The 25,994-nt window shown below is 44.7% G+C and overlaps 1 protein-coding gene, 1 long non-coding RNA gene and 7 other non-coding genes across 10 annotated transcripts; all 9 read right to left on the minus strand.

Moving 5' to 3' along the window:
• Positions 1 to 2,008: 2,008 nt before the first annotated feature.
• On the minus strand, positions 2,009 to 4,595 carry LOC115556672 (uncharacterized). The gene is made up of 3 exons (XR_003979111.1): positions 4,260 to 4,595; positions 3,068 to 3,209; positions 2,009 to 2,122 (listed from the first exon to the last, which is right to left on the minus strand). It is a non-coding gene; the product is annotated as an uncharacterized LOC115556672 (long non-coding RNA).
• A 4,325-nt stretch (positions 4,596 to 8,920) lies between these two features.
• LOC115556657 (vegetative cell wall protein gp1) lies at positions 8,921 to 10,680 on the minus strand. 2 transcript variants are annotated; one of them, XR_003979096.1, is made up of 6 exons: positions 10,485 to 10,680; positions 10,315 to 10,401; positions 10,112 to 10,187; positions 9,870 to 9,947; positions 9,615 to 9,758; positions 9,262 to 9,496 (listed from the first exon to the last, which is right to left on the minus strand). XR_003979096.1 is itself a non-coding variant. In XM_030373829.1 (4 exons), the coding sequence occupies exons 1-4, from the start codon at positions 10,112 to 10,114 to the stop codon at positions 9,146 to 9,148; spliced, it is 600 nt and encodes a 199-aa protein (XP_030229689.1). In that variant the 5' UTR covers positions 10,115 to 10,187; the 3' UTR covers positions 8,921 to 9,145. The 2 variants fall into 2 exon arrangements, 1 of the variants encoding a protein (XP_030229689.1); XM_030373829.1 differs by lacking the exons at positions 10,315 to 10,401; positions 10,485 to 10,680 and having other exon boundaries at positions 8,921 to 9,496; positions 9,591 to 9,758.
• A 3,226-nt stretch (positions 10,681 to 13,906) lies between these two features.
• trnav-aac (transfer RNA valine (anticodon AAC)) lies at positions 13,907 to 13,979 on the minus strand. Its single transcript has one exon. It is a non-coding gene; the product is annotated as a tRNA-Val (tRNA).
• A 455-nt stretch (positions 13,980 to 14,434) lies between these two features.
• Positions 14,435 to 14,507, minus strand: trnav-aac (transfer RNA valine (anticodon AAC)). Its single transcript has one exon. It is a non-coding gene; the product is annotated as a tRNA-Val (tRNA).
• A 237-nt stretch (positions 14,508 to 14,744) lies between these two features.
• Positions 14,745 to 14,817, minus strand: trnav-cac (transfer RNA valine (anticodon CAC)). Its single transcript has one exon. It is a non-coding gene; the product is annotated as a tRNA-Val (tRNA).
• Positions 14,818 to 17,133: 2,316 nt separating this feature from the next.
• On the minus strand, positions 17,134 to 17,206 carry trnav-aac (transfer RNA valine (anticodon AAC)). Its single transcript has one exon. It is a non-coding gene; the product is annotated as a tRNA-Val (tRNA).
• Positions 17,207 to 19,664: 2,458 nt separating this feature from the next.
• On the minus strand, positions 19,665 to 19,737 carry trnav-aac (transfer RNA valine (anticodon AAC)). The gene has a single exon. It is a non-coding gene; the product is annotated as a tRNA-Val (tRNA).
• A 234-nt stretch (positions 19,738 to 19,971) lies between these two features.
• On the minus strand, positions 19,972 to 20,044 carry trnav-cac (transfer RNA valine (anticodon CAC)). The gene has a single exon. It is a non-coding gene; the product is annotated as a tRNA-Val (tRNA).
• A 2,459-nt stretch (positions 20,045 to 22,503) lies between these two features.
• On the minus strand, positions 22,504 to 22,576 carry trnav-aac (transfer RNA valine (anticodon AAC)). The gene has a single exon. It is a non-coding gene; the product is annotated as a tRNA-Val (tRNA).
• Positions 22,577 to 25,994: the final 3,418 nt, after the last annotated feature.

Here is a 25,994-nt window from a genome sequence, read left to right on the forward strand (position 1 = left end):
AAGTAGTAACTTAGGGCACATCTGTCAAAATAAACGTTTATTTCTTCCGACGTCTTTATGATCTTTATTCATTCATTGCGCCGCGGCCCGAACTGGACGTTATTGATATTATGAATCTAAGGCCGCGTCGGGTTCTCCGACTCTCGGGTATCCTACATCCACAACAAGTAAAGACCTCGTAGTGTGGTTATCTTGACCATGGGGGAGAATGAATTGGGGAATGCCGTATACGGACGGGCGGCGGAGGGGCTGCTCCGGTGGGAGAAAGATGTTTTCAGCAGACAGCTCTCAACTCACTTCGGGTCGGCGATTTATTTAAAAAGCTGGCGCAGAAAGATGGAGGAAGCCGATGTCGTGGCAATGTAGTTACCCCCTATAATAAGTGTATAATCATCAACATGCATTCAGTACAAACTAGACGCTTCGATTTCACCCAATGCTGAATTAAAAGTACATGTTTTCTAAATGTTGCTCATCAACGAGGTTGTAAATTAGTAACTACGATCTTTATTCCTTCATTGCGCCGCGGCCGAACTGACGGGGGTATTCTCTGATATTATGAAACGCGACATGGAGGAGAGAAAGCAATGTTTTCAGTAGACAGCTGTCAGTTCACTTCGGGTCCATATCATTTCTCCGACGCTCCATTGTGCGACCTCTCGGTCGTATGCCGACTTCTCCGCCAGCAGAGCCAGCTCCTCGGGCTGGACTCCGCATACGACCGAGGCAACGCTCGCTTTTCACGCATTGCAAACAGCCTTGGAGCTAGTTTGGTGTGGTGAGGCTGAAATATCTCCAAATCACAGACCCCTTCCTGCGACCCATGCTGTCTGTCGCAGCAACTCCACTCAATGCTCCGCGTTGCGGCATGCATGACGTAGCCCGTATCGCGTAATATGTTTTAAAATATTAGTTAAAAGGCACGGATCGGTCTTACGGATCGGTTTGCTTTTACAGATACCCAATCCAGCTAAAATGTTGATATCGGGGCCGATATCCGATCCTAATATCGGATCGGTGCATCCCTAGCCTGGATGTAAAAATCATATTACAGGAATACTGTCAACTTACAGTGTCGTCTTTGATGTTGCGGGAGTTGAACTAACCGCTGCCATCATATCAACCCCATCACAGACGTCCTGTGAATGAGTCAATGACAGAAACAGAGTTGACATTTGAACATGAACCAATTCATTTTCAATTTCACAAACATTGTGTCACGACACCAACCATGTGTATGGCAGAAATGTTAGTTACTAGTCAGCAGAAAGAAGGAAGGCAGGAGTAATGAGCCTGTCATATAGACTTTGAAGGACCAGAACCATTTATAACGTATTGAAGGTGATACAGCAAGTGACTGTGGTGGTGCAAATCACAACTTGCCTTTTCTGAGACTGGCTCACTTTTCGTCAAGTTTGGGTCAGATGGTTCTTCACAGGGTGCCTGAAATAGTACATGAGGAAATTTACTAGTCACTTGTCTGGCAGCGTTTTCACTTAGTAGTCATTAAGAAAAAGAAGATGGGAGTAATGAGTCATGTAGCATAAAATGTGTAGGTCTACAACCAATTTCTACAATCTCAACGTTTTCACAGTTATGCAGATTGTACACATTCTCATGAATGATTAATTTAAGTGCACACCTGTCCTTTATAAACTAAATAAAGAAATAAAACAACATCTACAATGACCCAGCTGACCTTCTACCTCACCTAATGCTGTGAACCTGTTCAAATATTTGTTAATTAAGCAATATCACACTCGTGCTCTTGCTCTTTGCCTGTGGCCTCATCTCTACAACCAAATCGCAGCTGGGCTGATATTCAGGACAATAACAGGTCCACTAATGCCATTTATTGGTTAACAGTAATAAAAATAACATACTATGATTTGTTAATTTTATAAGAGACCCCGTGGACCTTAACTCACCACTGAGCGCCATGGCCAAGAGGAATCACCATAGTTAAATGTTATCTCCTTCGCCTGGAAAGATTTCCTTGATGGAAAATAGACACAAGTGTGGCCTTCCTTTGACCATTATCCTCTTGACTTTGCAGTTGGGATGTATGTGATCATCATTCACTAGTCGTCCCAGTGTTCCGTCCTCTTTTGAAGCATCTATGCTGTGAGAAATAGAAATTATTAGTACAAAAATAAAGGTTTGATTTGGTTATATTTCTCTGTTTTTTGTGCTTCTACTGTGGGTAAGTAGGGCGGTAGTCTGCACATAGCCTAGTGTTTTATTTTTGAAAATTGACCGGATGCTTTGTGCCTTTCCTGTGTCTGACTTCCTGCCAGTTAAAAAGGCTTGTCCATCTGTCATCTAGGAAAGCACACGTTCTTTGATTTTATTTATTTTTTAAAAATAAACAAGAAACACACTGGTTTCAGATGAGAGTGGTTGCTGTCTAAACAGCAAGATTAATAAAGCCTGCCTGGTCGGGAGCAGGCTAGCTGCACAGAACAAATCTCCATAGTACCTTACGTGCCTTTGCTTTCATGAAACTGAAACACAGCTAAATTCATCCAGGATAACCAGAGAATCCCAGCTTAATCCCTTATCTTAGTTTTGTGAAATATCCCACTGGTAGTATTCGTCGGTTAGTTATTGGTGAACAGAGAGCAGAGGGATGACATCAGGAAGTCGCACATTCTATTTGCTCTATTAACATTCATATTATCCAGGAAAACCTATGCATTTTGGACATGTAAACAGTTTGTAGTGCATAAAGTTGTTGATCAAAGTTTATAATTAAGTTCACTTGTCTGTAATTGCCTATCCCTGTATATCTAATTCAACACTGGGTGTAGGTTGATAGGTTTGAACCACCACTGAAGATAGTATGTAACAGGTCAGATTAATAAGACTTGATTGATAAATTTAATCCAGGGTTTCAGAAATTCAAATATGAAACCACAGACCAACCCATAAATTAAATAATCATACAATTTAAATCTCTCTGTAAAGCACCTTTGGTCCAGCTTTGTTGTTATTGAATGTACCCTACAAAAAAAACACAACTTCTCTTTGAACAAGTAAGACGTTGATGAACAAGCAGCAATCTTACCAATAGTGCTTCCCATTCCACATGAACTCAAATGCATATTTGCTGTTTTTGTCATCTGCACTGTCGCTCAGAGACAAAACTCCACGATACTCCACCACAAAACTTTTTGGTTCAATGTAGTCTTGTGTAAGCACACCTCTCCCTGAAGAAAATAAAGAAAACAGCAACATCAGCTCCTGTTAGATAACCAACTTCATTTATGGCTGTATTTTCAAAGAGATATTCAAGGAATAGTTCACTTTAAATGAAATTTCATTCATGCTGATGAGAAGTCTGGTATAGTTTTTTAATCCGTAAAACACTGACTGAAGGGAAGAAAAAAGTTTGCAGTATTTTTCCAAACAGTGACCAGTTGTAAACGTAATAAAACAACCCCTAATAACCTTTAAATGCTTCCAAACTGCTTGTGCACCTTCATCCAAGTCTCCTGAAGCTGCCACATGCAATGACTTGAAAAAATGTAATTAATGCCATGTTATTAATCTTAATACTCACTGTTGAAGGAGAGATAAAGTCTTGCAAACATGCACCGTCTGAACTGGTGTGTGAGGAACATGCAATGTTTGCTAGGCTTTAGCTCTCCTGTAATGGTGAGGATTTAGATTAATCACATGCCGTAAATTACATTTTTTACTAGAAGATTAAAAAACTACACTTCTCATCGACATGAGGGTGAGTAGATAATGAGAGGAAGACCGACAACAATTAAGTGCTGTGCAATACAAAAATAATTAAACAAAATGCAAACAAATCCAGAACTTAAATATAAAGATACATATAATTAAAAGTTATGACAATTACAGTCAGTTCATATAATATAAGTCATACAATGAAAAGAGTTAAAGGAAGACAATGCTTGTAAAAAATATGGCATGTAGGTGGCAAGTTGGTATACACCAGTGGTGCCCAACCCTACTCCTGGAGGGCTACTGCTCATTTTCTTCTGGCGTTTTAACTACATCCGTTTATACATTTTTCTCAAGCACAGATGGAAAAAAACAAACCAGATGAATCGATAGACATTCACTGAAGAAATGAATTATGTTATGAGTAAGAAATTAGTATTCAGTTAACTCCAGAAATCAGATAATGATGAGTTTATTTGCGTGCATCTAAACCCCATAGTGAACTACAGCTACTGTAAGGTGACTACACTAGAAACAAACATAAATATACTGGATGAAAAACGTACCTTTATGTGTGTTAATAAATCTTCCTTCCAGGAAAGATTTGTCTTCTCCAATGGTAATGTGGTCAATAGCATCCTGATCAGGAGTTTTTCTCCTCCCTCTCCTTCTCTCTGTCATCTTTGCTGTAAAAATGCCCAGACAATAACATTACATTTCAAACTACCTGTCACATCACATGTAACCTATATTTCATGCCAAATCACGTTAGATATTCTGTCTCAACATTTAACATGGGTTTCACTGAATGACCCGTAAACTGAAAAAACTGGTGTCACGTCTCTTCTTCAGTGTTGGATCCTCTGAGACCAGTGGTGAGCGCGTTACTTTTCGCCACATCAAATCGTCGGTAACGGCGTGGAAACAATTAGATTATCCGTCAATGAAAAAATAACGCCCTTAGCAACGCCGTTTTATTTTAACGCCGTTAGTCACATCACTGGTTGAGACGCACAGCACAGGTTATAAACAGGCTATAAACACAGCTGGCAATGTGCGCCGCGCCGCCGTCACACGCCGCCTCGGTGCTCACCGAGGCGGAGTGTGGTACTCGGTGAGCACCGAGGCCGCGGCCCCTTCACACGCCGACTCGGTGCTCAACGAGACGGCGTGTGTCAACACCACGTTGTCGCTGTCAAAAATATCGGATAACGCTAACGTTACCGTCTAAACAACTAACTCTCGTCGACTACATTAACTCGGCGACTACATTAGCTCGGCGACGACATTAACTAACGTTACCATTAGCTGCAGCAGACGAAGCCCTGAATGTGTCCTCTATTTGTCACAGAAATGGCTTTGAGTATTTAAAACCTAAACTAAGGTTTTTAAAAGTGTTTCTTACCTGTTCATGAATTGCTTAATCCGCTTCACCTCGTTGCCGCAGTTTTATGAGATTTCCCGCGAAACGTATAGAGTGATCGCTGCAGCCAATCACTGATCAGAACCTGCTTGATTGACATCACTGCAAGCGAATCACTGATCAGAACCATGACTGACGTCTGACTGCAGCCAATCACAGTCGAGGGATTTTTAGCCAATGAATTACGCTCATTCAGTGTGTGGAATGGCGGGGAAATGTGTGTCGGCACGGAAAATAACCACACACTGGCGACGACACACACACACACACACAAAAGTTGGGTTTGTGCTTATCGGGACTTTTTGAGAAAATTTGAGAGCAGCTTGATGACAGCCTCCTGAGGGCCGCTACACTGTTTGAATTATGAGGACACCAGAGGTGTCCTCATAATCCGGTGGTGTCCTCATAGAGTAAGTAGGTATCCGACAAAATGTCCCTTTAAACCACAGGAACAAACACACACACCACACACACACACACACACACACACACACACACACACACACACACACACACGTGGCACTCGCACGGTCGAGTCTCATTGGCGGGCCAACGTCTCTGGGCGGGCCAGGCAGAGTAAGGGGAGGAGCTGAGATTCCTGATGACGTCATGAATACAGACATTCCAAATCAGCGCACTTGAGCCTCCGTTTTTTTCAAAGGCGAGCAGAACAGCTAGTGCTCGTTTTACACCAAACGCAAGTTTTAGCCATTGGGGGACCATAGGCAGGCTAGGGGAACTCATATTTACGTTAGAAAAACCTCATAAAGTGAGATTTTCATGTCATGGGACCTTTAAACAGATAGCTCTTCTTTCAGACAGTCCGTACTCAAGTCAGCGGGAGTACATGGTTAGAAGGGAAATGACAGAGTAGTTCTATCTTGATGAACTGCTTCTACTCTTGGAAACAAAGTCGATTTTTTCGCTTAACAAAGGTTACAGGTTTTGGGCTAATGGACATCCTGGTGGTCAGTTAAAATTAGCTCGTCCCTGGGTGGGCTTGAACCACCCTCTATTAACAGTCGAACACGCTAACCAATTGCGCCACAGAGACCAATGAACATATTCATTCATATTAAAATTGACAACGCCTCCCTTAGAATGTCAGACACCGTCCCTCTCTGTAATCTCTGACCTCAAACAAGGACTATAATTCTTGCACCTTTTGCATAATACTGTACAATTATTTTTGTATTTTGTGTATGTATGTGTATGTATGTATGTATATATATATATATGTGTATGCAGGGTGCGATTTGTGAAAAAACCAGAGGGGGGGATAATTTTGAGAAACATTTTATTCAGGAAAAATAACCACACGAAAGTGTGAAAACTTATGAAAACAGTTGATCTTGTGACTTTGTGTATCTAAACCTTACACTTAGGCTTCATAACGTAGGCGGTAGGCCTATTTTGAACGTGAACTTAACCACTGCATTTGCAGAAATATTTTCTCATAGCTAATATTGTTTTTAAATGTGCCAAATAAAAAAAATTATATATTTTTTCCCCGATATCAGTTTCAACAGAAAATATGGAATACCACAATGTGCTGTCAAGACGTTTTTTTTTTTATGGGTTAATCGGGTAGACTATAGGTCAGACAACGAAAACAGTCCGCTCTGATGACGCACTTCAGCCTCTTTTTTTTGCTTTCCTGTTGGCGGATCGATAGCAGCGTGGTGACCCTGCTTCAACCACATCTCTGCAAATCTGCGGGCCGGGAAGGCTGGATAGCTCTCCCAGAGAGCTGTCACTGACGTGCAGGCTGAGGACAGCCAGCGCACATCAAACACTCTCCCAATCCTACGAGCCTGGATGCCCAAATCAAAAGCCGCAGACTCAAGCTCTTTCAAATATGAAGATATGCTGCTCTGTATTATTTTCATTTTTCGTCCATTTGGTTTAAACTTTTGTTTCGGCGGGGACAGGAAGTTGACTTTTGAAACCATAGAAACGCAAGTAAATCCGGTTGGTTTTCAAAATAAAACTGCTTTCTGCGAGCGCGACGCCTCTGACTCGCTCCCGGTAGATCAAAATCACAGCACAATCAAAATGAAGACGGACCCTGTGTATTTTGGTTGTTAATTATTACGATGTAATGGTGGAAATACTTTGGGTGGGGGGGATAATTTTTATCCCCACCGAGGATAAAAATAATTCAGCAGAGGGTAGGACGTGTAAACCAGAGGGGGGGATAATCCCCACCATCCCCACCGGCAAATCGCACCCTGTGTGTATGTATATATGTATGTATGTGTGTATATGTATATATATATATGTATGTGTATATATGGTGTTGTATATATATTGATATTGTCCTTAAATTTGTTATTTTGTTTTTCTTAGGTTGTATCTTTTATCTTTTGTGTATGTATGAGTATTTATGTTGTATGTATATGTATATATATATATATATATATATATATATATATATATATATATATATATATGTGTGTGTGTATGTATATATATGGATATGGATATATATATGTTATAATTTTTATTTTATTCTTAATATTTATTTATTTATTTTTGTATGTATATCTGGAGTTCGTGACAAAAATAATTTCCCTCTGGGATTATTAAAGTATTTATCTATCTATCTATCTATCTATTCACATGTGTCTTGTAAAAATGGGAACATGTCTGCATGTCAGCTATGGCAAAGTTCGCAACAAATGAATCTCACTCAACCATTGAAACAGTCAATGGCAATGAGATTGTATTATACCCCGGTATGCTAGAATACCATCTAAGGGGAATAGCCATGCTTTCAAAGTCATGTTATATTGCTTATTGGCCCTTTGAAATTATCAAGACTTTAATGGTTTGCCGCCACAAACCGTAGTTGCAGTTTATTTTCAAACTTTCTAGCTGACTCCATAGCAATGCAAAATGTTGTGGGTCAAACACGCAACCTGCTGACCGGCTGACATTTAGTGTGGCTCTATGATCGAACAGAACCAAGAACTACACATTTCCTTTTTTGTTCCATCAGATGGGCTAGGTTAAAAGTAAATAGCGCCCAACGTGGGGCTTGAACCCACGACCCAGAGATTAAGGGTCTCATGCTCTACCGACTGAGCTAGCCCGGCTTACAAAATTCAATACCAGACAACATTAAAAAAAAAAACACACACAAAAAACCCTCTGCGTTAAATCTCCTCTACATTGATGTCTTCAACTGTTGATAGAAAGTTGCCGTTACAGGTTTGGGCTAATGGACATCCTGGTGGTCAGTTAAAATCGGCTCCTCCCTGGGTGGGCTTGAACCACCAACCTTTCGATTAACTGTCGAACGCGCTAACCAATTGCGCCAAAGCTGGGGAACAATAGACATTTAGGGCGGGGGGAAAAGGAAGGAAAGGGGGGAGAGGGGGGGGAGAAGAAAAGGAAGGAAAAAGAGAGGAAAAAGGGAGAGAAAGGGAAGGGAATGAGAGAAATTTAGGCCTCCATTACATAAAAAACAAATAAAAACGTGTGAATGTGGAGTTTTGTGTGCAATTGTTCAGCCTTGGAATGGAACAGAAGGTCGGCGGTTCAAGTCCCACTGGTGACAAACATTTTTTTTGGTTCATTCATGGATGTAGTCAAGATCTCTTGCGCAAATATAATTACCCTTGCCCTCCATTGACAGACACATGCACTTATTTTAATGGGAATATTCTAATTACTATGGTACTTTCTATTCCACTATTGTTGTAGCCATACAGCTATTCACAGCACACCTGTGCACTCTTTAGCAAGCTACTTGTTTAGTTATTATTTGTATTGTGACCTGTATGCTCAATTTAGCGTCATCTTCAACCTACAAGTATTTCAACTATAAATCATTTTGTGTGCATATTATATTGCAATATTAGTATGGTGCTTCCTCTTGTGGAGTGGATCTGGCTAATGATTCGAATAAGATGACCAGCAAATAATTCTTAAAACATTTGTTAATATATAAACATGTCTATTTTAAAATATAGATTTAACACGGGTGATCTTTGTTCCTCCTCTCCGCCAACCACTGCTCCTTGGTCAGGGACTCGGAGGAGGGGCAGGGTGCATAAAAAAGCGGTCTGGTGACGGGACCTTGTTGTAGATGAGGGCAGGAACTGGTGGCTCATACCAGAGCTGGACGTCCGGGCGCAGCCGCTGGTTCCTCCACAGCTCGGACGCAATCCAGCGCTGGTCCTGCTGGGGAATGGTCTTCCTCATTTCCACCGGCAGCCAGAACTGATCTGGAGCAGCAAGAGGAGGAGCAGGGAGGGGACCAGGAGGAGCAGGGAGGGGACCAGGAGGAGCAGGGAGGGGACCAGGAGGAGCAGGGAGGGGACCAGGAGGAGCAGGGAGGAGACCTGGAGGAGCAGGACTCATATCTGATACAACCTACATAAAGAAAATGAAAAAGATCATAAATCATCTATCCGCTACACGCTACAGTATGTAAGACCTGTGTAGAGGTTATTACAGTTGCACTAACCAGAGGGGAAGAGCTGGTCCTCACCGCCGACATGACAGGGCTGGATGGAGGCAGAGAGAAAGGGGAGACAGGCCTGTAGAAGCTGGGACTGGAAGGGGGCGTCACTCGAGGTGGGGTAGCGGATGGAGTGCTTCTCCCAGACGGGACAGTGGCAGGGCTGGAGGGACGCTGGGAAGAGGGGGAAACTGAGCTGATGAAGTACAATTACAAAACAAGGATAGTGTTGGCTGTATGGCTGTGTTCTAAGGCATCAGGCACAGCTATAGGTACATCAATTACCTCAACAGGCCTCCTAGTCAGATTGACATTCGGCTTGGCTGCAGCAGACAAAGTCCCACCGAACCGCGATTTCTCAAACTGAAAATCAACCAAGAATAGTCTTAATAAAATAGTCTTAAAAATAAAAACATTATACACACCAGTGATACGCATGAAAGTTATGTAAACACACAGATCTGAGATGAGTTGATCATGGCTACCCAGGTGAATGACATGGTATTTAATGTGATGGAAATATTCACCATCGCCAGCGTCAATGCATGCCTCCCAGGGCTCCGTGCAGGCGCAGCAGAGGTGGAGGCAGAGGTAGCTGCAGGGCTTCTCACAGACTGACAGACAGAAACAATAAAACCATTAAACAAGCATTAATACTAATGGGATTTTGTCCACATCACAAGTTGTAAGCCTACAAAATGCATTTATTTCACCAGGCTCTCAATATTACCTGCTGGGGGTGAAAGCCACAGGTACATGTCTGCGCTACCCTTAAGATAGAGGTTTGCCCACGCAGCATCGTGGGACACTACTCAATCTGTAATTAATTGAAATGAATGATTTACTTGGACACAATCGGTTCACTTTGGAGTTTTGGTTTACTGTTGGGGCAAAGTTTACCTTCTGGTAGAGGTTGGGCCACTTGGCCTGTTTCGGAGATGGCCTGTTCCCTGCACTGGAGGGCCAAGTGCCAGAAGAGGCAAATGCCCTCAGGCGGCTCACCCACTCCTCAGACCCCATGGCTCGATGCTTCTTAGTAGACATCTGAAGACAAGGGGAAGAATGGCCAAGTTACCATACATTGTCAAAGACAAATGCTATATATATATATATATAAAACCCCTGATATATATATATATATATATATATATATATATATATATATATATATATATCAGGGGTTTTTCTCAAAAAAAAAAAAGTAGCAGGGAGCAGAGCCCTGCGCAAAGCCGAGGGAGCAATGCGACCGAGGCGGGGGATGGTGTGGAACGGGGTCTCCCCCTTCCACCGCGCGAAGCCTTTGAAAAAATAATGATTAAATGGTACATTCTGAGGCTATCTTAGAGAGAAATTCTAGCTCTTGTGGTCATCCTGAAAAACTAAAATACTATCAACTTTTGGTAGACTTGTACAACTTTACCCTGTAAATAAACACGACAAATTTCAAAAATATTGGCTAAACTTTTATTAAGTAGGACAAATCACAACAGCAGCCGTCTGCTCCTGAGACTGCCCCAACGGCTCACTGCCTTGTCAAAATCAAATTGATCAATTGCAGGCCCCTCAATACTGATCCTGAGGAGGTGGTTCAGGGTAGCGTTAGTCATGGTAGACCTCCTGTGCCATGTCTCTATGGAACAAGTTTTGGGGCTCTAGAGTCAATAATGGCGACGCTATAGAAATGTTACTATTGTTGTCGTTTTCAGTTTTGCACTTTGCAGACGGTCCCTAAGCTCGCGGCTGAAAGCCGACTGCTCGTAGAAGCCAATGCAATTCAGTTTTGCACTTTGCAGACGGTCCCTAAGCTCGCGGCTGAAAGCCGACTGCTCGTAGAAGCCAATGCAATTCACCGTTCGCTAAAGACGGCTCGTTTGGATGAAACTATGTTGTAGCTGGTTCTCTGGGTTACTACACTTTTATTGGGCTAATTCGGCCGTGCAGCTGCCATTTAGTTCCCTGCTACGGGTTCCCTGGTAACAGGGAACCCTGTTCGACTGTTCGACTGTTCGTTTTGCTCTCGCAAAACTCTTGATCAACACTCAGCATTTGTTTATTTCTGTCGTTCATTGAAACCGCTTTGTGCAGAGAGAACTGGAATGGTCTTGTATACTTGCTTAGCATCTTAGCGCCTAGACCAAAAACCCATTCAAATACATAGTAGCTAGCTAGCTAGCTGCTAATAACTTTAACGTTAGCATGTCGACTCGGTCTGGGAAACTCCAATTCGGATCGGAATATTTTTGGAGTAATTATAAGTTATTTGAGGATCAGACACATTGTCAGGTGGTGGTGTTGGGATATTTTCGCGGAGAAAAGATCGTTTTGAGAAATAGTGTATGTTGTACAGCAGCATGTAAGTACAGATCCAAGTCTGAAAGGTTCAGTCGGCATTTCGGTAGGATGGCGCACGCCGGGAGTATCGGGGCGCAGCGCCCCTGTTCCCTTGTTTAGAAAAAACCCTGTATATATATATATATATATATATATATATATTCGTGTGTCTGTGTGTGTGTCTGTGTGTGTGTCTGTGTGTACAAACTAGGACTCATCATATTTGGTATGGGACCGTTACCTTTACCTACCTTGACACTTCATGAATCATATGATACATACAAAATAATCCCTAGTATATCCCCATGTAATTTAAAATGGTTGTTTACCGTACAGGTGAATTAAAATGGTTGTTCACCGTAATCGTACTACTAGTTCCTACTGAGGCTGACATGCAATAAGTTAACAAGAAGTTGACCCAAGTTAGTAAAGTTAAACCGATGCTAACATGCTAGTAAATTAACCAAAGTCATTTCAAATGATAAGGAAAATTAGTGACATGTCCGGTGTTTCAGTTCAAGTCGTGACCGGGTTAACTGGTGACCCTCAGCCGAATGCTTCGCTTGTTGTCGTGGCTACGCCAGATGTTCGAAATCGGGAACAGACACGTAGCTGTCCTTCCGAATGCCTCTTTGATTTGTTATTCAATAAAATGTCAAAAAGATTCTAATCTCATTCATTTTTGTAGTGTAATTGGAAGAAACTTGTCACGTAGAACCGTTCTAAGCCGAAATAAATGGAAAATGAATGTTTAAAATATGATACATTACGGGATTCGAATTCATACCATTGCGGGGAAAAAATATAACAAACTGCAATTCCATTCCATTGTGCCGTTGACCAACTGGGGAAATATCCGCCGTAGTATATTAAAATTCACAAATTCTTCTTGAAAACACGAAAGGCAGCCAGATCAACTTGTGACCCTACTATCCATGTTGTTAAGACCATGCATTGGTCGCGTTTCCAAAAAATAAGACGCCTTTACATCCAGTTAATCAAAACCTAATGTTTCCCCCCACTGCTTGAAACTAGCCAAAAACACTGTTATGCGCTCATTCTATCATTTCGGTCGCCTGATGTGGTGTTGTTGTCCCCTTTCACTGGATGTCTCTGTAAGCAAAGCAGCGACTTCGGAAATGAATGCGTTTACATGCATGACAGCTAGATCGGATTAATCTTAATTGCATTAAAAAACGCAATGTGACGCAAGGCGGTATCACTTTGAGACATAACGTTTATTCAGATCAACAAAGCATACATTACGGGATTCGAACTCATAACATTTTGGGGGAAAAATATTTCAAATGGTGGCTCCATTCCATTGTGCCGATGAGCCGGAGACTTGGTCAGCTGCAGTACTAAAATACAGAACTAGTCTTCTTCCTAGGAGCAGGAGGCAGCCAGATCAACTTGTGACCCGACTGTCCATGCTATTATAGACCATGGTATTTAGATATTATCCATTTCACCTTGTCTTACGATCATAACATGTAAATCGTTTTTTTAATAAAAAAAAACATACACAGAGAATCTGGCAACCCATAAGAATCCCGTCATCAACCGTCCAGTCTAGTTCACAACATTTAATGGAACCAGGGTCAGAGTGGTCAGGTGTGAATGTAAGTGCTTATATCAAACATATTTGAAACATATTATCCTAAACATCCATTCGCCCATCTTCTACCTCGGGGAACAATGCTAGCACGCTAGGCCTCAATTGTAGTCGTAACGACAGCGGCCAATGCCCGCCACGACATGCTAATGGGCTACGAACCGTCCATTGCATGCTAGACGATCCAGGATGAGACGGTTACCCCAGAAGTCCATGCTGGAGAGGTGCACGGAGAAGACTCAGTAACGCTTGGCAAAACAGGAAAGGAGGTTGATACCCAGACACTTCTAAGAACTTCTCACAACTAGAGTTAGAGTTTAACTTTCATACAGTCTATGCTCTCAACTGCGAGCGCTAAATACAGATACTTTGACCATGTTTCCGCCCGGTCTCGAACCGGGGACCTTTCGCGTGTTAGGCAAACGTGATAACCACTACACTACGGAAACCAGTTCGATTGCGCAAAACCCTAGAAAATTTGTCATCAGAAGCTCACGCATGAACAGGTTTTCAGCGCAGGTTTAAACACTTAATAATATGACGAGGCTATCGGTTGAAGAGGTGGCGTGGTGCCCAATAGTCGCTGCTGAAGGTCCTGCTCCAGACAGACTTTTCCCGAATAGATGCTTGATAGTAAAGCAAGACAATTTAAACATTAAATTTGTATACATCTAAACAGTAATGCTGCTTCCACCTGGTCTTGAACCGGGGACCTTTCGCGTGTAAGGCGAACGTGATAACCACTGTGATAACCACTAGTATACACTAAACTAACGCCAGGCAAAACAGGAAAGGAGGTTGACACCCAGACACTTCTAAGAACTTCTCACAACTAGAGTTCGAGTTTAACTTTCATGCAGTCTATTTTCTCAACTGCGAGCCCTAAATACAAATACTTTGACCATGTTTCCGCCTGGTCTCGAACCTGGGACCTTTCGCGTGTTAGTCAAACGTGATAACCACTACACTACGGAAACCTGTGAGATTGAAAAAAAAACTAGAAAAAATTGTCATCAGAAGCACCCGCATGAACAGGTTTTCCGCGCAGGTTTAAATACTTAATAATATGACGAGGCTATCGGTTGAAGAGGTGGCGTGGTGCCAAGAAGACGCTGCTGAAGGTTCTGTTCAAGATAGACTTTTCACGAATAGCTGCTTGATAGTAAAGCAAGAGAATTTAAACATTAACTTTGTATATCTCAAAATTGAAGTGCTGTTTCCGCCCGGTTTCGAACCGGGGACCTTTCGCGTGTGAGGCGAACGTGATAACCGCTACACTACGGAAACACATACACGGACAATATGGCAACCCATGAGTATGCCGTCATCAACCGTCCAGTCTAGTTCACAACATTTAATGGAACCAGGGTCAGAGTGGTCAGGTGTGAATGTAAGTGGTTATATCATACATATTTGAAACACATTATCCTAAACATCCATTCGCCCATCTTCTACCGCGGGGAACAATGCTAGCACGCTAGGCAAGGGCGTAACCATGGTTTAGACATTGGGGGGGTCCAATTTTTTATTATTATTTGTTAAGTGCATTGCCTACAATTCTATATTTATTCATGAAAATGTGGACATTTAGAACATAGTTTCGAGGACTACATTGACCATTTGAATTCACATCTAAAGGAATAGTGTAATAATGTAATGTCTGCCCCGCCCCCCCCCCCCCCCCCCCACACACACACGCACACTTTGTTTTGGTTAGCTGCTTACTGACCTTAAACACACCTACCAATTACAATTATGCTCTTCCAGTAGTACTGTAGCAAAAAGGATAGCTTCCAATGGAAAAATACCACATACCCATGACCACATGTCATTATGTTATCAGAAGAACAGTGGCTGACCTTCGTGATCATTTAGGTCTATATATTCTGCTTGTATTAGAAGTAGGCTACTTTTATGTATTGCTGACATGTAGGCCCAGGTTATAAACAATGTTGTAAGGCTGTCTAGTCTCATATTCAAAATTCTCACCTTATCACCTGCATGTCCAGAGCATGTCCCTGTCTGGCCACTGCTTTCAGCATGCCTGTCAAGTTACTTACTGTCTGAAAAAAAACTGTGTATGCTTGGCTGTTGGTCCAGTTTCTTCTGCTTTTTAGGTAACCTCAAATCCTCCATTACTCAACTTTACTTTCTTGGCTCTCACTGAAGAAAGAGTGTGGGGTAACCATGACAACGCAGAAAGTCGCGAGGCGGTTTCAAACTAAATCGCACAAGTGTACAATTAGGAGGGGGGATTCACACACTCAACAAACGGAAATAAATTGAAAATAAATAAGACATAACCAGTGATGTTGATAGGTTTTCAATGTAGTGAGTCCCCGGGACCCACAGGTGGCGAGTTGGGTGGGTCCCTGAGAAATTCAATGGGTCCCGACTCCCCAGTTTAAAAAATGTGTTTCTTTTTTATTATTATTCTATTTCTTAAATTAAATTAATAGTGTTAAACTCCTTGATGGTGGTATGATATGGTTAGAGCTGGAGTACTCAACCGTTCATGTTTAACACTAGAAACGCCGGGCCATTTTTACTTACTCCTAGCGCCGCAAGAGGGGTCAAATGACCCCTAAGTCATTTTAATGAGAGGCTGTGCATTTGCACATAATGATCACTAGGTGGCGCCAATGAGCTATTACCGCGCGAGCGCCACATTTGTGTGTGTGTGTGTGTGTCACAAGCCTAGTCCTCACGATTTTGTCATAAATGTACATATATTCAATCAGAAGGATTGCAAAAAAATCCTGTTTGATTTGCTCATTCGACACGAATGAGCACAGCATCGAGCAGTGGAAACGTGGGTTTATTTACTATGAAGTTCGTATTTTTAATTGTTGAAATGAAATCAGCGGTGACGAGCTAGTTGTTTTGGTAGCGGCTAAATTAGCATGTCGCGATACCTTGTACAGGGGATCACATCTGCGCCGAGTACATGCGCAGAGGGTTGAAACAGCGCTTGTCCGATCTGCTCACAAGAAGGTTTCTTTGGCCAGTTACTGTGATTAAACACGAGTTGTTTAATGTTCACAATGTATCGTTTTTCATGGGGAAAATGAGATGCGTCCCCGGGACGCATGGATAGTGAGTTTAGTGCGTCCTTTCAGATTTTAATGCGTCAGGGACGCAGGACGCGTACCTAGCAACATCACTGCATAACAAGAGACCGATCCATTGACAGGGTTCATAAAAAGAGAACATATATTTTACATTTTAACCTGCTGTATATTGGGGGGGACAGGTTAGTATTTTCTCAACATTGGGGGGGACACGACCCCCCCAAAGAATGCGTGGTTACGCCCTTGACGCTAGGCCTCAATTGTAGTCGTAACGACAGCGGCCAAAGCCCGCCACGACATGCTAATGGGCTACGAACCGTCCATTGCATGCTTGACGATCCAGGATGAGACGGTTACCCCAGAAGTCCATGCTGGAGAGGTGCACGGAGAAGACTCAGTAACGCTTGGCAAAACAGGAAAGGAGGTTGATACCCAGACACTTCTAAGAACTTTCTCACAACTAGAGTTAGAGTTTAACTTTCATACAGTCTATGCTCTCAACTGCGAGCGCTAAATACAAATGCTTTGACCATGTTTCCGCCCGGTCTCGAACCGGGGACCTTTCGCGTGTTAGGCAAACGTGATAACCACTACACTACAGAAACCTACGGAAGAGGATTAGGGCCACACATGTAAAAAAAAATTAAGTTCTGACTTTATTCTCAGAATTCTGAGATTAATGTCAGAATTCTGACTTTAATCTCAGAATTCTGAGAATAAAGTCAGAATTCTGACATTAATCTCAGAATTCTGACATTAATCTCAGAATTCTGAGATAAAAAGTCAGAATTCTGACATTAATCTCAGAATTCTGAGATTAAAGTCAGAATTCTGACTTTAATCTCAGAATTCTGAGAAAAAAGTCAGAATTCTGACATTAATCTCAGAATTCTGAGAAAAAAGTCAGAATTCTGACTTTAAAGTCAGAACTACGGGTATCTGTAAGGACCAACCTCCGTGGGAGAGACACTTTGCTTTATGCAGTAGGAGGAAACCTATGGAAGTCCAAGAAAGCCACAATCCGGCCCTAGAATGGCGCGGTAAAAGTGCACGTCCCATAGCCAACTCACCAAGCTCACCAAGTCCAGTATTCAGAATTCAAAGCATTTATTCACAAATACGTTCTATTTTTTTGACAAGCGGAGCCGACAGTCCTGTGCAAGTATGCACATTAGCCATGTGCGCCAAACAGAAGATAGACGCAATGTATAGAACTGATTGTTGTGCATTGTTGTGGATATGTAGGCTGGTTAGTTGTGGTTGTTTGTGGTCTTAGTGAAACAGCTTTGCCTTGGAGTTGGAGAAGTTGGAGTGATTGTGTGAATGTGCGAGAGAGAGCGCACCTGCCGTGGTGATGTTGGGCTTGTTGTTGGCTTATATGTGATCAATGATGTATCTGTCTGATCGTATTAGCTGTAGATGGATGGTTAAATAATGTCACAAGAACGGTCATACTGCAGGCTCTTATTTGCAAATGCACTGATTGTGTGCCTGTCTCCGATATGCTATATACCTGGCATTTATTCAGTTCATGTTCTTCTGAGTGCGCAAGAACTGTGCCAATTATTGTCGTGTTTGCATTGTAATGCACAACTTTGCCCCTCCCTGTTATAAAATAACGTGCATCCCAACAACTTTAGCCAATGCAGGCTCCTATTGCTATACCAGTGTGTTTAACATGTGTGCGTGTGTGTGTCTGTGTGTGTGTGTGCGTGTGTTTGTGTGTTGTCATGTAGGCTATAGATATAGATTGATTGTCTTGGCTTGCTTGCATCCATGAAATATTGTAATGTTATGGCCTAGCTGGCTACTGCATATCGAGAACAATCTGGGGATGAGGGCATCCCCGAATATTGACGGGTATTTCGAACACTGCCATCTCAATATATAGCCTAACATATACAAATATATCAGTGTACTAGACACAAATGTATTTTCCACTAGCTAGTGGTGGTCATTACATTGTAGTGAAACTAGTAAAGACAACACAGCTTTATGTTACGGCGAAACATGGAGGCACTGCAGCTCTAGTCTCGACAATGCGTTACTTTAGTCTGGTATTTCTCTTCACTGATTGGTTAGACAGCCTTCAAACTTAGTGGTCAAGCAAAGAAGAGGGAGGGCTCGTTCTGCATACCTAATAGCCGGAGTGAATAACTAATAGCCGGAGTTAATAACTAATAGCCGGAGTGAATGACTAATAGCCGCGGCTATTAGTCATTCAAAACCGTACGGAATTCTTGCCAAACCGCACAGGTTTTACACTTTTACCGCGCCATTCTATTCTTTCCATAGGTTTCCTCCTACTGCATAAAGCAAAGTGTCTCTCCCACGGAGGTTGGTCCTTACAGATACCCGTAGTTCTGACTTCAAAGTCAGAATTCTGACTTTTTTCTCAGAATTCTGAGATTAATGTCAGAATTCTGACTTTTTTCTCAGAATTCTGAGATTAATGTCAGAATTCTGACTTTAATCTCAGAATTCTGAGAAAAAAGTCAGAATTCTGAGATTAAAGTCAGAATTCTGACTTTATTCTCAGAATTCTGAGATTAAAGTCAGAACTTAATTTTTTTTTACATGTGTGGCCCTAATCCTCTTCCGTAGAAACCAGTTAGATGGCGCAAAACCCTAGAAAATTTGTCATCAGAAGCTCACGCATGAACAGGTTTTCAGCGCAGGTTTAAACACTTAATAATATGACGAGGCTATCGGTTGAAGAGGTGGCGTGGTGCCCAGTAGTCGCTGCTGAAGGTCCTGCTCCAGACAGACTTTTCCCGAATAGATGCTTGATAGTAAAGCAGGAGAATTTAAACATTAAATTTGTATACATCTAAACAGTAATGCTGCTTCCGCCTGGTCTTGAACCGGGGACCTTTCGCGTGTAAGGCGAACGTGATAACCACTGTGATAACCACTAGTATACACTAAACTAACGCCAGGCAAAACAGGAAAGGAGGTTGACACCCAGACACTTCTAAGAACTTCTCACAACTAGAGTTCGAGTTTAACTTTCATGCAGTCTATTTTCTCAACTGCGAGCCCTAAATACAAATACTTTGACCATGTTTCCGCCTGGTCTCGAACCTGGGACCTTTCGCGTGTTAGTCAAACGTGATAACCACTACACTACGGAAACCTGTGAGATTCAAAAAAAAACTAGAAAAAATTGTCATAAGAAGCACCCACATGAACAGGTTTTCCGCGCAGGTTTAAATACTTAATAATATGACGCTATCGGTTGAAGAGGTGGCGTGGTGCCAAGAAGACGCTGCTGAAGGTTATGTTCAAGATAGACTTTTCACGAATAGCTGCTTGATAGTAAAGCAGGAGAATTTAAACATTAACTTTGTATATCTCAAAACAGTAGTGCTGTTTCCGCCCGGTTTTGAACAGGGGACCTTTCGCGTGTGAGGCGAACGTGATAACCTCTACACTACGGAAACACATACACAGACAATATGGCAACCCATCAGAATGCCGTCATCAACCGTCCAGTCTAGTTCACAACATTTAAAGGTCCCATGACATGCTATTTTATGTATTCTTTAATATAGGTATTAGTGGGCAACTAACACAGTATTCAAAGACGTTCCTGAAATTCAGCCGTGGTGCAGAGTTACAGCCACTCCGAGCCAGTCGCACGTTCAGCTTCCCCCAAATGCGCTGTTTCGGTGGGCGTGTCAAGGAGGAGGGTGGGGGTGTGGCCCTGAGCAGCTTGCAGCCAGGGACGGTACCATGCGCTCTGTTTACAGTGGATGTATCGCAATGGCGAGGCGCACACAGCCTTTAGCCGTGTTCTGTAAATATTCTAGAACACACGGGAGTCCTGGAGCTCTATATCTAAATATTATCATATAGCCTACACAGATATCTATATCATATAATACATATTATCACGGCCAAAAGCTGTGTGAGCCGATATTCCGACGTTCCTGGTTCTTCAACGTCCACATCAATGTGAATACACACACTGTAACGCAAGTGTTTCTTGTCGGTTCTTTGACGTGTCTTGTATTTCCACAACGAGACTGTCGTGGGGGTTATCTGAGCCATGGTTGAGAAGGAATTGGGGGAAAGGAACTTTGGTTTGACTCGCTGAAGTAGGCTACATGAACTGCGACATGCCGCGAGGCACCATCGCCCGGCAGCGGGCAGCCGGCAGCAGGCAGCGCGCAGTTCAGTCGACTTCAGGTTGATGTGAAAGTGGAAGAACCAGAGACGTCGCAGAACCCGTCAAAGTCGTTTGTGATTCATAATATCGTCTGGAGGCGCACACAATATGTTATATGATATAGATATCTATGTATTATATGATATTATTTAGATATAGAGCTCCAGGACTGTAACGCAAGTGTTGTACACTTCCTTGTTATTTGGATAACCGTTCTGCTGTTGGTGTGATGGCGCATAACGCGTCGGACTCTCGTCTCTGGTATTTCTACAACGAGACTCGTATTGGGGGTTATCTCAGCCAAAGTTGAGAATGAATTGGGGGGAAGGAACTTTGGCTTTGACTCCCTCAAGAACATGAACCACGACATGGAGGAGAAAGGGATTGTTGGCGGCGAATGTCTCCCGCTTGAGCCCCGCTGAGGGACCACCGCCGGAGGCGGAGGTGCCTAAGCGCTGCCCGGCAAAGATCCCTTTCTCCTCCTTGTCGTGGTTCATGTTCTTGACTTGAGGGAGTCGAAGCCAAAGTTCTTTCCCCCCAATTCATTCTCAACCTTGGCTGAGATAACCCCCAATACGAGTCTCGTTGTAGAAATACCAGAGACGAGAGTCCGACGCGTTATGCGCCAAATAACAAGGAAGTGTACAACACTTGCGTTACAGTCCTGGAGCTCTATATCTAAATAATATCATATAATACATAGATATCTATATCATATAATATATTGTGTGCGCCTCCAGACGATATTATGAATCACAAACGACTTTGTCGGGTTCTGCGACGTCTCTGGTTCTTCCACTTTCACATCAACCTGAAGTCGACTGAACCGCGCGCTGCCTGCTGCCAGCTGCCCGCTGCCGGGCGATGGTGCCTCGCGGCAACCGGCGGCATGTCGCAGTTCATGTACTTCAGCGAGTCAAACCAAAGTTCCTTTCCCCCAATTCCTTCTCAAACATGGCTCAGATAACCCCCACGACAGTCTCGTTGTGGAAATACAAGACACGTCAAAGAACCGACAAGAAACACTTGCGTTACAGTGTGTGTATTCACACACACACACACACATGTGGCGCTCGCACGGTCGAGTCTCATTGGCGGGCCAGGCAGAGTAAGGGGAGGAGCCGAGATTCCTCATGACGTCATGAGCACAGACATTCCAAATCAGCGCGCTTGAGCCTCCGTTTTTTCAAAGGCGAGCAGAACAGCTAGTGCTCGTTTTACACCAAACGCAAGTTTTAGCCACTGGGGGACCATAGGCAGGCTAGGGGAACTCATATTTATGTTAGAAAACCTCACAAAGTGAGATTTTCATGTCATGGGACCTTTAATGGAACCAGGGTCAGAGTGGTCAGGTGTGAATGTAAGTGGTTATATCATACATATTTGAAACATATTATCCTAAACATCCATTCGCCCATCTGCTACAGCGGGGATCAATGCTAGCACGCTAGGCGTCAATTGTAAAGTCATAACGACAGCGGCCAAAGCCCGCCACGACATGCTAATGGGCTACGAACCGTCCATTGCATGCTAGACGATCCAGGATGAGACGGTTACCCCAGAAGTCCATGCTGGAGAGGTGCACGTAGAAGACTCAGTAACGCTTGGCAAAACAGGAAAGGAGGTTGATACCCAGACACTTCTAAGAACTTCTCACAACTAGAGCTAGAGTTTAACTTTCATACAGTCTATGCTCTCAACTGCGAGCGCTAAATACAAATACTTTGACCATGTTTCCGCCCAGTCTCGAACCGGGGACCTTTCGGGTGTTAGGCGAACGTGATAACCACTACAAGACGGAAACCTTTCAGTTTGAAGAAAACCCTAGAAAATTTTGTCATCAGAAGCACCCGCATGGACAGGTTTTCAGCGCTGGTTTAAACACTTAATAATATGAAAAGGCTATTTTTGAAGAGGTGGCGTGGTGCCCAGTAGAGATTGCTGAAGGTCCTGTTCCAGACAGACTTTTCCCGAATAGATGTTTGATAGTAAAGCAGGAGAATTTAAACATTAAATTTGTTAGTAATGCTGTTTCCGCCCGGTCTTGAACCGGGGACCTTTCGCGCGGGAGCCGAAAATGGTTAAGCTCCTCATCCTCATCCGCTTATCCGGGGTCGGGTCGCGGGGGGAGCAGCTCAAGCAGGGGGCCCCAGACTTCCCTTTCCCGGGCCACATTGACCAGCTCTGACGGGGGGATCCCGAGGCGTTCCCAGGCCAGTGTTGAGATATAATCTCTCCACCTAGTCCTGGGTCTTCCCCGAGGTCTCCTCCTCACTGGACGTGCCTGAAACACCTCCCAAGGAAGGCGCCCAGTGGGCATCCTTACCAGATGCCCGAACCACCTCAGCTGACTCCTTTCTGAGTAAAGGAGCAGCGGCTCTAATCCGAGTTCCTCACGGATGGCTGAGCTTCTCACCCTATCCCTAAGGGAGACGCCAGCCACCCTTCTGAGAAAACTCATCTCGGCCGCTTGTACCCGCGATCTCGTCCTTTCGGTCATCACCCAGCCCTCATGACCATAGGTGAGGATAGGAACGAAGATCGACCGGTAGATCGAGAGCTTTGCCTTGCGGCTCAGCTCTCTTTTCGTAACGGTGCGGTAAAGCGAACGCAATACCTCCCCCGCTGCTCCGATTCTCCGGCCAATCTCACGCTCCATAGTACCCTCACTCGCGAACAAGACCCCGAGGTACTTGAACTCCTTCACTTGGGCTAAGGACTCATTTCCTACCCGGAGTAAGCAATCCACCGGTTTCCTGCTAAGAGTCATGACCTCAGATTTAGCGGTGCTGATCCTCATCCCAGCCGCTTCACACTCGGCCGCCAGCCGATCCAGTGAGTGCTGAAGGTCACAGGCCGATGATCCAATGAGGACCACATCATCTGCAAAAAGCAGTGACGAGTTCCTCAGACCACCGAACTGCAACCCCTCCCCACCACGACTTCGCCTCGATATCCTGTCCATGTATATCACAAACAGGATTGGTGACAAGGCGCAGCCCTGGCGGAGACCAGCACCCACTGAGAACGAAACTGACTGGCTGCCGAGAACACGAACACAGCTCTCGCTTTGGGAGTACAAAGATTGGATGGCCCTGAGGATAGACCCCCTTACCCCATACTCCCGCAGCACCTCCCACAGTTTCTCCCGGGGGACCCGGTCATACGCCTTCTCCAGATCCACAAAACACATGTAGACCGGATGGGCATACTCCCAGGCCCCCTCCAGGATCCTTGCGAGAGTGAAGAGCTGGTCCGTAATTCCACGTCCGGGGCGAAAACCGCATTGTTCCTCTTCAATCTGAGGTTCGACGATCGGCCGAACCCTCCTTTCCAGCACCTTGGAGTAGACTTTACCAGGGAGGCTGAGAAGTGTGATACCCCGGTAATTGGCACACACTCTCTGGTCCCCCTTTTTGAACAGGGGAACCACCACCCCGGTTTGCCACTCCTTTGGCACTGTACCCGACTCCCACGCGATGTTGAATAGGCGTGTCAACCATGACAGCCCCTCAACACCCAGAGCCTTTAGCATTTCTGGCTGGATCTCATCAATCCCTGGGGCTTTGCCACTGCGGAGATGTTTGACTACCTCAGTGACCTCCACCAGGGAAATTGACGACGAAACACCATCAACCTCGAGCTCTGCCTCCAACATAGAGGGCGTGTTATTCGGATTCAGGAGTTCCTCAAAGTGTTCCTTCCAACGTCCGATGACCTCCTTCCAACAGAGTCCCATCCTTACTGTACAGAGCTTGGATGGTTCCCCGTTTCCCCCTACTGAGGTGCCGGATAGTCTTCCAGAAACACTTTGGTGCCGACCGAAAGTCCTTCTCCATGGCCTCTCCGAACTTCTCCCACACCCGCTGCTTAGCCTCCGACACGGCAGCCGCTGCAGCCCTTCGAGCCTGTCGGTACCCTGCAACCGAGTCAGGAGTCCTCCAGGATATCATATCCCGGAAAGCCTCCTTCTTCAGTCGGACGGCTTCCCTGACCACCGGTGTCCACCACTGTGTCCGAGGGTTACCGCCCCTTGAGGAGCCTAAGATCCTGAGGCCACAGCTAGCCACCGCAGCTTCAGCAATGGAGGCTTTGAACACCGCCCACTCCGGCTCAATGCCCCCAACCTCCACAGGAATGCCAGAAAAGCTCCGCCGGAGGTGTGAGTTGAAGATACCTAGGACGGGGGCCTCCTCCAGACGTTCCCAGTTCACCCGCACTACTCGTTTGGGCTTACCAGGTCTATCCGGAAATTTCCCCCATTCCCTGATCCAACTCACAACCAGATGGTGGTCGGTTGACAGTTCCGCCCCTCTCTTTACCCGAGTGTCCAAAACATGCGGCCTCAGATCAGATGACACGATCACGAAATCGATCATCGATCTTCGGCCTAGGGTACTCTGGTACCAGGTACACTTATGAGCACCCTTATGTTCGAACATGGTGTTTGTTATGGATAATCCATGACTAGCACAGAAGTCCAATAACAAACGACCGCTCGGGTTTAGATCAGGGAGGCCGTTCCTCCCCACCACGCCTCTCCAGGTGTCTCCATCGTTGCCCACGTGGGCGTTGAAGTCTCCCAGCAGAACTACGGAGTCCCCTACTGGAGCCCCATACAGGACTCCATTCAGGGTCTCCAAGAAGGCCGAGTACTCTGAGCTGCTGTTTGGTGCATACGCACAAACAACAGTCAGAGTTTTCCCCCCTACAACCCTTAGGCGCAGGGAGGCGACCCTCTCGTCTACCGGGGTAAACTCCAACACCGCGGCGCTCAGCCGGGGATTTATGAGTATCCCCACACCCGCCCGGCGCCTCACGCCCTCGGCAACTCCGGAGAAGAATAGAGTCCAACCCTTATCCAGGAGTACGGTACCAGAGCTGAGACTGTGCGTGGAGGTAAGCCCCACCCGATCTAACTGATAGCGCTCCACCTCCCTCACAAGCTCCGATTCCTTTCCCCACAGCGAGGTGACGTTCCACGTCCCCAGAGCCAGCTTCTGCCGCCCGGATCTGGTCCGTCGAGAGCCCTGACCTTCGCTGCCACCCATGTGGCTGCGCACCCGACCCCAACGGGTCTTCCCACAGGTGGTGGGCCCATGGGATGAAGAGAGGGGGGGTGCCAAGTAGTTTGTTCGGGCTGTGCCCGACCGGGCTCCGTGGCAAACCCGGCCACCAGGCGCTCGCCATCGAGCCCTCCGTCTGGGCCTGGCTCCAGACGG

Source organism: Gadus morhua, chromosome 13 (assembly GCF_902167405.1).
Source record: "Gadus morhua chromosome 13, gadMor3.0, whole genome shotgun sequence".
Taxonomy (NCBI): Eukaryota; Metazoa; Chordata; class Actinopteri; order Gadiformes; family Gadidae; genus Gadus; species Gadus morhua.